This window comes from Artibeus jamaicensis, unplaced genomic scaffold (assembly GCF_021234435.1).
Source record: "Artibeus jamaicensis isolate MK-2021 breed Jamaican fruit bat unplaced genomic scaffold, CSHL_Jam_final contig_76, whole genome shotgun sequence".
NCBI classification, from domain to species: Eukaryota; Metazoa; Chordata; class Mammalia; order Chiroptera; family Phyllostomidae; genus Artibeus; species Artibeus jamaicensis.
This window is the reverse complement of record NW_026521954.1, coordinates 446,881-457,612: the sequence shown is the minus strand read 5'-3', so window position 1 is coordinate 457,612 and position 10,732 is coordinate 446,881. Positions and strand designations below refer to the sequence as shown.

General features: G+C 36.1%; 1 protein-coding gene across 1 annotated transcript in view; it reads right to left on the bottom strand.

The window, feature by feature from the left end:
- Nucleotides 1-4,085: 4,085 nt before the first annotated feature.
- KCTD8 (potassium channel tetramerization domain containing 8) overlaps nt 4,086-10,732 on the bottom strand; it is a 206,200-nt gene continuing 199,553 nt past the window's right edge. The window contains exon 2 of the mRNA XM_037151668.2: nt 4,086-5,741. Coding sequence (XP_037007563.1) covers nt 5,281-5,741 — 461 coding nt within the window. The 3' untranslated portion in view covers nt 4,086-5,280. The remainder of the gene's footprint in view (nt 5,742-10,732) is intronic.

Sequence of the window (10,732 nt, the reverse complement as noted above, 5' to 3'; positions counted from 1 at the left end):
TCTGTGGCTATCATTGTTAAATCAATGTACAAGTGCTGATGAGGATGTGGAGAGAAGGGAACCCTAGTTCTCTGTTGTTGGGAATGCAGACTGGTGCAGCCACTGTGGAAAACAGTATGGAATTTACTCAGAAAACTAAAAATGAAACTGCTTTTTGACCCAGGTATCTCATTGCTGGGAATATACTCAAAGAATTCTAAAACAACTACTCGAAAGCAGTTGAGCACCCCTATATTCATAGTGGCACTGTTTTCATTAGCCAAAATTTGGAAACAGCCTAAGTGCCCATCAGCAGATGCATGGATAAAAAAAAAAAACTGTGGTACATCTATGCAATGGAATACTATATAGAAAAAAGGAAGAAGGAACTCCAATCTTCTATAACAGCATGGATGAAACAGAAGACTCTTATGCTAAGTGAAATAAGCCAGTCAGTGAAAGACAAAATACCACATGATCTCGTTTTTAAGAGGGAACTAATGAACAAAATGAACTAATGAGCAAAATAGAACCAGAGGTGTAGACTCATGGAACAGACTGAGAGCTGTAAGATGGGATAGGGGAGGCAGGGACTATTGAAAGAAGGTGGAGGGATTAGTCAAAAAGCACATATGAAGGACGCCATGGACAGTTGTGTGGGGATTGACAATGGAAGTGGAGGGCAGGCTGAATGGAGGGAGGCAAAGGGGGAAAATGGGACAATTGTAATAGCATAAGCAATAAAATGTTTTTAAAATATAGGACTGTTGTATAAGATATACAAAAAAACTGAAAATTCAGCAATGAGAAAATGAGCAACCTGATTAAAAATTGGCACAGATATTAACAGACATCTCACCAAAGAAGATATACATCTGGCAAAAAATATGAAATGATGCTTTATATTATATGTCATTTGTGAAATGCAAATTAAAAGAACAATGACATGGTACTGCAAATCTATTAGAATGGTCCAAATCTGGAACACTGACAATATGAAATGCTGGTGGTGTGTGGAAAAACAGGAACTTTCATTGATTGTTGGTGGGAATGCAAAAAGTACAGGCATTTGGGAAGACAGTCTGAAAATTCCTTACAGAAGTAAACATAGCCTTACCATGTAATTCAGCAATTATATTCCTTGGTATTTACCCAACAGAATTGAAAGCTTATATCCACACAATAACCCTTATATGGATGTTTGTAGCAGCTATATTCATAGTTGCCATAACTCAAAAGTACCCAAGTTGTCCTTCAGTGGGTAAGTGAATGAATTGTTCTCTATGCAGATGATGAAGTATACTCAACACTGAAAACAAATGACTTATTCAGCCATGGGAAAACCTGGAGGAAACTTAAATGCATAATGCTAAGTGGAGACAGCCAATTTGAAGAGGCTGTTTACTGTATGATTCCGACTGTATGACATTCTGGAAAAGGCAAAACTATGGAGATAGTATAAAGTCCAGTCTTTGCCAGTAGTTGAGGGAAGGGGAAGGAATGAATGACTATGCAGAACATGGGGATTTTTAGGGCAGTGAATACACTTTATATAATACCATAATGATGGAAATGTCATGGTGCATTTGTGAATACCCATAGAATGTACAAAATCAAGACTAAACAATAATGTAAATTATGAACTTTGGGTGATAATAATGGGTGGAGGTAAGTTTATCTGTTCTAACAAATATATCACTCTGGTGAGGAATGTCTGTCATGAAAGAGGTTATGCAAGTGTCGGGGTAGGGAAGAGAGAGGAAATCTCTGTACCTTCTCAATTTTGCTTTGAACCTAAAACTTCTCTTTACAAAAATCTTATAAAATGAGGAGCCTTTAACTGATTATGTGCTACACCTACCTGTAGGCTGCCACAGCAGACCAGTTATTATCTAAGTGCATTCGCCTTTCTAGGTTGATTGGCTGTCCTTTGATGGTCCTTGGCTAGAGAGAGCAGGATTGTGTTGGTGCTTGTTGTGTCCACACCTGTTAACGTTTATGGGTAACCAGTCTCTTCAGCTCCAAGACTGGAATAGATGAGGCAAAAAGAAAATCCCCAAAACCCATCACTATATAGTACCTTGGGTCCCAATTTCCCTAGCCAGCCTCCCTTCTCTCGGCCTTTCAGGGACTCCGAAGTGTGTTTATACATGATTTCTAAGGTTTAGTTATACGTAGTGGGAGGAGTTAGAATAAGCTTGTCTATTCCATTTTTCTGAAATAAAAAATTTGACAAAATTTATATTATTTTTCCATCTTAGTGACTACTCAATATCTTCCCACTTGAATTAACATAAATAATATAGCAGATCTTAGCTTGAGTGTCAAATGTATATCAGAAAAAAGGCATACCATATGAGCTCAAAATATATATTTATTTCTCATGTATACTCAACTTGCCTGCTTCCTATTCTTTTGACTTTGGTGACTCTCCATATTTTGTCTCTTAATCCTGTGGAAAAGAAGCTTTATAAACCAGTTTGAAACCACTTATGCTTAAATGCTGAAGTCTCCTTTCCTTCTGGGAGAAGAGGGAGGAGGCCCCACTCCAGCTGCCTCCTTCGGTCTCCTTGTAACTCCATGTGGGGTCTCCCAGCTTCTAGCATTCAGTGAAAGAATAATGGTTTCAGAAAGTCAGACCACAGAAGCTTCTTCCTAATAGAAATAACTGGTAATTTTTTTAATTCTTATTTATTTGTCTACTTATCTATCCATTTATCTATTTATTTTTTAATTTATTGGGGTACGCTGGTTAACAGAATTATACAGGTTTCAGGTGCACAATTCCACAGTTATCTGTACACTGCACTGTATGTTCACCACCTCCACTCAAGTCTCCTTCCCTCACTATTTATACCCCCCATACCATTGAGGATGTTGTTGATCCTTGAGCCAAATGCTAGGTCTGTGGAAAGTGCTCAACAGGCTATAATTGAAATGGATTCCAACTTACCAAGGACAGTAAGGATAAATATTTTTACTAGCGTCGCTTCTCTTATGCCATTGTGATTCAATTTGAAGTTTTGTTTTGCGAAAAAGTAGAACAGGGTGTGAGGAATTTTTCAGATCTTAACACTACCCTTCGCTGAGCTTTGTATCACAAGGGGATCACCTCTATAAATTACATTTTCAAGGTTGTTTGTCGACAGGCTTCCACTGATTGGGACAATAGAAAGCACTGGAGGGAAATTGGAGCATGAGGAGTTAGGATGATTTCCACTCCTCTCTCTTTACTTTGGGAGGCATCTCTGAGAGTGACTGTGACTTTTTAGTGGCTATAGTTCTTACTGAAGATCTTATTCCTCTCTATTCCAGATTCCCCATCTGATTGTCCTGGTCCTTGGGTTCTGGTAAGACCACTGCCTCCCCTTTTCCCTTCATTTCCAAGAGTAATGTTGTTACTTTAATTACCTCACTTAATCTTCTCTATATTATTACTATCCCCACATCACTAAGACCACACAGGTGTAAGTGGTAAAGGTGGCATTTGAACTGTGGCAACCTAACCACTGAGCTGTATCCATTTATCCAGAGCCTTGAATTTATATGATATTATGATAGGACTGAAAGCCTTCCCAAAATGCAATGCAGATTTTGAGAGTAGTCATTTCCTTAAATCCAGATTGGTAATTCAAGGAAAGTCATACATCTGGTACCATTGTTGATAGTATTTTATATACTAGTATAGTAAGAAATCTAAAAATAAATGTAGACTTAAAAATTTTGAGTTAATAGTGCTTTTCTGCCTCTATTATCCATTAAGTGCTGTTCAACTTCTATTTCAACCTGGCATACAGGAGATTGAGCTTTATAATTCTTGAGGATATTTTTATCCTCTCAAAGACAATTTTAATGATATTTCATGGTATTATGCATTTCTTTTTGTAGGGATGCTAAGGCAAAAATTGTGTGGCTTATGAAAACATGGGAAGTGAGGATGGCTGGGGTTGGGGGGAGTTGTGAGGGGAAGATGGAGACACTGTACTTGAACAATAATAAAAAATAAAAATAAAAACTTCTTTCTACATATGCAACCAGGAAGAAATACTTTATTATTTCAGTTCAGTTTGAAAGTTCAGTTTGAACTTTCAGCTTGCTATTGACATTTCTGTCTCTTAATATATAACAAGTAACTTCCCAATTGTTTTTGGAGAGGCTTTAAATCTAATTGTCAGCTAGAATAAAATTTTAGTGCATTCTCAGATGAAGTCTCTTTTCCTTTGTGGTCTAAGGATTTATTAATCAATACCAATGCTATCTGGACCTGACTTTAGGTCCCTTTTGAAATGTACTAACATTCTAATTTGTCAACATTAAGTTTGAACATATCATACCCCAGCTTGAGATTTTAAAGGAAAAGTTGAAGACAATGTAAAAATTGAACATTTTTAAAGAAGAGTCAGTAGAAGTCAAGGAATTCTAATATATTTTCCCCTTTTAATAAATACATAAAGTTCTTGACCATTTCCCTCAATTATTTCGATTAACACAATAGTAGGGTCTTTCAGAACATCATTATACCAATTTTCACAGCCTGATGTAAGCACTCATTTCACAGAAACAATCATGGCTAGCATTAATGAGTGAGTGTCGGTTCTATAACACAACAGTATAAAGCATATTTACACCATCATAACATACAGAACACCATATACATACACAAAAAAAATCACAGCTCCAGGATAAATGAAATTCAATCTCCTAGAGACAGCTTACATTTATAGGCTTTACCTGAAACATGTTTCCTTTACATTTTTGTAATATTTTATCTTCTCAAGCATCAAACAGGTCTTCCCTATGTCTTGTGATTTATTTGTAACACTGTGTTCATGCAAAAATAATACTTGTTTTATTGCATTAACATTTAAACAGTTTTGGATTTGGGTCCTAAAACCATCATCTAACATTTGATGTTGCTTCATCCATATTGTCATTTTACTTGGAGTGATATGATGATTTGTTTTTAGTGAGTTACCAAATGACAAACATATCCAGTTGACCACAGTTCAAAAATCAAGATTCTAAGTTTCTTGATCATGCACATTTTACTTTCATTCTTCAAAAGTGGTTTGATTCAGACACACCATTTTGATTCATATTTATTGGCTTTCTCTTTCGTTCTTTTTTAAATATTTCTAAAAACAACAACAAAAGGAATAAAAGAAAATACTGTCCCACAGCCACGGTTCACAAAACAGTAGAGCAGCAAGAATCACGCTGACCATTGTGAAGACACAGTCAGGTAGTGACACTGTAGTAAACATTGAATGTCATTGGAATACTGCAGGAATGTGATCATTACTATAACCCATACTTCTGTAACAGTTCAGATTGCCACTGGCGTTTGCGCTCCGGGAAATAATCCGGAATGTGGATTTTTTTAAAATCCTGAATACACTTTTTCATTTCTTCTTCTACACTGAGCTTCTCACAGACTTTCTTTTTCGAAAGATTTGTCTCCCGGGACTTGCTGATGAGTGTCTGAAAGAGTTCACTGTTCCTGCGTTTGTCTGGCGGAGGCATCCACTGCACCGGAGCTTTTTTGGAAGGTCGATCCAGAGTCAAGGTGTTAGGCTGGTGAGCTGCTGTCTGCTGAGCGTTGGGTGGGTTGTCCTGAGGCGTGCTTGCCTCTGAGTGGCTGTCACAGCTGGAGGTGGAGAGCTCATTACAGGAAGTCCCACTTTCACTTCCTTTATCTGTGACTTTGTCATGTTTCCTGTCCTCATGTTCTTGTTTTGGTGACGCTATTTTTTGAGGTGGCCCTAAAAAGGAAAAAGAAGTAGAACAATTGAATAAGAAATGAAAAGGTCAAATTAAATAAGCTTTGTAATTTGTTTGGCTTTTTACGATTATTTATTTATCCATTTATTTATTTACAGAGAGAGGGGGAAGGGAGGGAGAAAGAGAGGAAGAGAGACATCAGTGTGTTTTGGTTTGCAAGACAATGCCCCACCCAATGAGCCACACCAATCAGGGCTATAATTTCTTTGTTTTAAACCAAGAACATGTATATCAAGAAAAATGCTGTTTGTTGAGGGATTAAATACACCACCTAGGGCAGTCTACATTAAACCATGCAGCATGCTGATTAATCATCTATAAAATAAAGTTTGGGAGGTTTGCTTAATGAGCATTTCTGCCTTACAAAGGTCATTGCTAACTGTATGCTTAAAATATTTTTGTTAATTACTATTTCCTGAAATCCGAAAAAGTTATTATACATAAATATTTTGCTAATTCCATAGCCATTTAATTAAACAGTTAATTCATTCCTGTCCTAGTTATTGACATTAGGTGTTCATTCTGCATATATTTTGCCATTATGAAAGCAGAGAGTATCATTGCTCAATTCTACAAAGCAGCAGTATTCTCCGGGCTCTGAGGAGCAATGGCATCATTTATGCTTCCAAGTGGGTGGCAGTTTAAATCTTATCTTCAGTCTTTTAATCTTGTTTCCTGTCTATTTCCCTGGAGAGAATTATGAAAGTGCTGTAAGATATATATGTGCCTAATATTATGGTGAAAAAATATAGTTGAAATATAGTGTTCTCTTAAAATACAAGGCTTACTAGTTGAGGTAAATTACCTAGGGGGACAATTTTCAGGAAGTGATAGTTTGCCAAGATAATTATTTCAAATGCACACACAGTTTATTTCCAAGAGACAGCATATTTTACTTTCCTTGACTCTGCTGTGACATTAGGACATCTATTTAACATTTATTGAACACCACCGCATACCCAGAACTATAATAAAACCTTGATTAACTGGAGCCTAACCATTCCAAAATATTGAGACACCCAAATCTCATTTTTTTCTTGTGGTCAACTTTTATGAACAAATTATATAAATCAGAGTGGAGGGAAAGGCATCAGTATTTTAAAGCAATTGTCAGGGAATCCACTGTGCAGCTAGAGTTGATAAAAATCAGTCGAATTCATTAGTGTCAACCTCAGGCACATAAGGAATTACTTGGAAAGCTTCCATTATTAATGCCTTGGTCTCAGTTCAAGACATCCTGCTTAAAGGAGGTGTCCCATGGCCATTTGGGTCATTTCATAGATCCAGGTCATTTCAATGAGCAGCTAAAATTATGAACTTTTCTTCAGCCTATTACATATAAAATGTTTATAACCAATATGAGTAGTTTATATTATTCAGAATGATGGAAAAACAAACCAACAAAAATACTTTTTACAAAACATCTACTGTGTGCAACTTACTGTCTGGGTGCTAACATCAGTTTTCCTATTTAAAATCACAAGAAACAAATATTGATACCAAATATTAAGTTAAGTTGGACTGAAGATTTCAAAGAGCTTTGGAATTATTTCAGAATGGTGGAAATATCCTGTATCTTGAGTGTAATGTTAGTTATAGGATTGTATGCATTTATAAGAACTGATGAAATTACACAGCTAAAATGGGTAAGTTTTTCTGTATGTAAACTATACTTTGATCATACCTACCCAATAAAAAAATACCAGACAAAAACCCCAAAACACCTCAGTAAAGAATACGTTCCTAATTTGAAGATAGGCCTAACCATTATTCCATATGTGTTTTGTCTTCAATGTAATAAATTTAAAACAAATGTCGATGTTCATGGATGCTTAATACGAAATTGCACTAGTACATTTCAGAAGCATTGGCCACCATGGGTTAAAGAAAACAAAAGCAAACAGCTGTTTTTTCCTGTCTCTGCCCTGCCATCTATGGTAAAGAGAGAATGGGCATGAACCTGAGGGGTGAGGGTGAAGAAGGTGCACTCCTAACACTTCTTGCTGACTTTCCCAGAGGTATTCTGAGCCCTCCTTTATCTTGTGTGCTAGATGGGCATAGCCAGTGTTCTGGGGACCCCGTGCCCTCTGGCTTCAGTTGGATTCAGTCAGTGACAAAGCATGCAAGATTATGCCTTGCCACTCCTCTCCCACGATTTCCGTGATCTGGTTGCATCCCTGGACCAAGAGGCACAGCACTGTTTGGCAACTCTCCCTACCTCAGAGTATATCATTGTCATTTTTTTAAAATACAGAGATGTCCAGCCCCATCTCTAGAGATTTTGCATTTGCCAAAGGGTTCGTATGTATGCATTTACGTGATCAGGGCAGGGGAGGAAGTGCAGCATCTGTTCATCCAGTTAACACCACGGCTGAATGTGATCCAAGCTAGCTGGAAGCCCAGTACGAGCCAGGTACCACATAGGATATAACTCTATGTTTTTATCCTTTCTGTCACTTCTCTCTATTACTCTAACCATAAATCTCTAAAGAGGAATCTATAATTTCCATTCCCAATAATGAACTAAGAAATTGTGCTGCAAACACCTGAGAAAACAAATTTACATTAAGGATAAATGATTAATGAGAAATCATTTTATGTTAAAGGCATGGGGATAGAGCATTAGATGGAGATATTCAGGCAGAAAAAAATAAGAATATTAGAGTGGAAGACAGCACAGAAAAAGGACACAGTTGACCCTTGAACAACACAGAGGTTTGGGGCAACCCGCCACACAGTTCAAAATATATGGATAACTTTTGACTCTTCCAAAACTTAACTGCCAATAGCCTGCTGTTGACCAGAAGCCTTACTGATAACATAAACACACACACACAAATGCAGAATCTCCACAGGAAAAGAAATAGAATGCAGCATATGTGCCATGGAAATCAATTGTTTTTTTAGTGTAAGATCAAGGAAGACTTCTCTGAGAGGACATGCATCAGTTCAGTAAAGAGAATTGTACTGAGCCCTACTATGCACCATGCTCTGTGCAAGGAGCTGGAAGAGGCACATAGCAGATGCTCTGGTGAACAGCTCATTGGCTATTTTATGATGTTTTATAATATTGTTAATGCATGGTGCACATATGAACATCTCCCACTGTACACTTTAAACTATGCAAAAGAAGTTAGCATCTGAGTTTGCCACAATCTTCAGAGCTTCTTTTATTTTTTGAAATAATTTAGAAGAGGTACAGGTATCAACAGGAATTAACAAACACATGCTTTCCTTTTTAACTCCTGTTTCATAAGCTATCTGTAGGCAAGGTGGACTCCAGGAAGGAATCTAACTAGGTTCAGATGTTTATATATGACCAAGGGGAGGACGCTTGACTTTATCTTGTACACACTTTCAATGTATAGAATACTATGACAGTTTTTTATATAAATTCTTAGTTATAACAAAAAATCACATTTTGTGTTAAAAATTTTAATAGTGTATAACATATTACATATTATTATTGCTATTTGATTGAGAATACTTTAAATCATTACTAAAATTTAGTAGATTCAAATTGGAACTTAGATACAATAACAAAATGATTTATGTGTTTTATGACATGAAATTTGAGAAAAATAAATGCATTGAAAGGGAATAATGATTACTCTAGTTGCTTAGTTTTCTTATAGATACCTGTTTATTGTAAGTTTCCAAAGGTAACTAAAAACTTTAAATTTTATCAACACATTCAATGTTCCAAAGGCATTCAAAATTCTTAAACACAATGTGAATGATTATACAAATAATACTAAATCTTGCATATGTGGGAACAGCCTGATTTCAAGAAAATTATCTGTCTCTTCAAGTAGTAATAGAATCAAATATACACCTAAATGATCTTCTTAAAAACAATTTGACCTCTGAATTAGAGCACCAATAAGACTTAGTATTTAAATATGTGATATGGTAGACTTATCAGCTGGGCTTTCTTCCATCACATAAAAAAATCTTCACTAAATATTAAAGTAAGCAACAAGTAGGTAAATAAACAAATATCATACCCATTTGAGATTTCAATTTTAAAAGAAGTTAATTATTTAGAGGTGTTCAATTCATATGTACACCTAGAAACTTTCAAAAAAGCATTGGGACAATTAAGCCTTTCACTTTTCATTTGGCTATTTGCCATTACATTGACTAGGATTTTCATCCAAGAGTTGATCATTTTCCAGGGTAATTAAAGCCTTACCTAGAAGAACTGCAAGCCCACTGTCTAGGTCATGCTTTTCCACAATTATTTTTTAAGGCACAGTCAGTACACACCAATGTATACACACACATATCATATTCATTTATTGTGCTCGTATTTTTCTTCAAAGAGGGAATAGCATTGGAAATCTGGATTTGACTTTGGCTCAGACCCTTTCTAAGCCCTTTTATGCCCCTTATGTAACCTCCCTAATATTTGGTCTTTCCTGGCTAAAATTTTGGGATTGGCCTAACTTTGTAAATATGATAAAGTTCTATAGTCCTAAATTATGAAATACATAGGGAGAAATTTTCCAGGCAGTAAAATTCTATTCAGATATTAAATATAATACATTAAAGGCTTACCATTATTAAAATTAGCTCTTAGGATAGGGGAAATATTCAGTTTCCACTACAGTACTTCACAGAACTACAGGTTCAAAGATAAAGTTTTTAAGTTCATTGATGGGAAGTGTAGTCCTAAGAGACGTCACTGACTCCCATTTGTTTCATTAAGTCTATTCTCGTCAGCCATGCCAGCAATAAGTGATGCTTAAATCAACGCAGTGCAGACTGGCTGGGCTCACATCCCAGTTCAACTACTTGTCAGGTGTATTTTCTTAGGCAAATTATTTACCTACTTTGGATCTCTGTTTTCTTAAGTTTAAACTTCATAGAGTTTTGGCAAAGATTACATGAGCCAACATATGTAAAGTACTTAGGATGTGCCTTGCATGTGTAAATGCTCAAAATGTTTATTATTATTATGCAGCGTAAA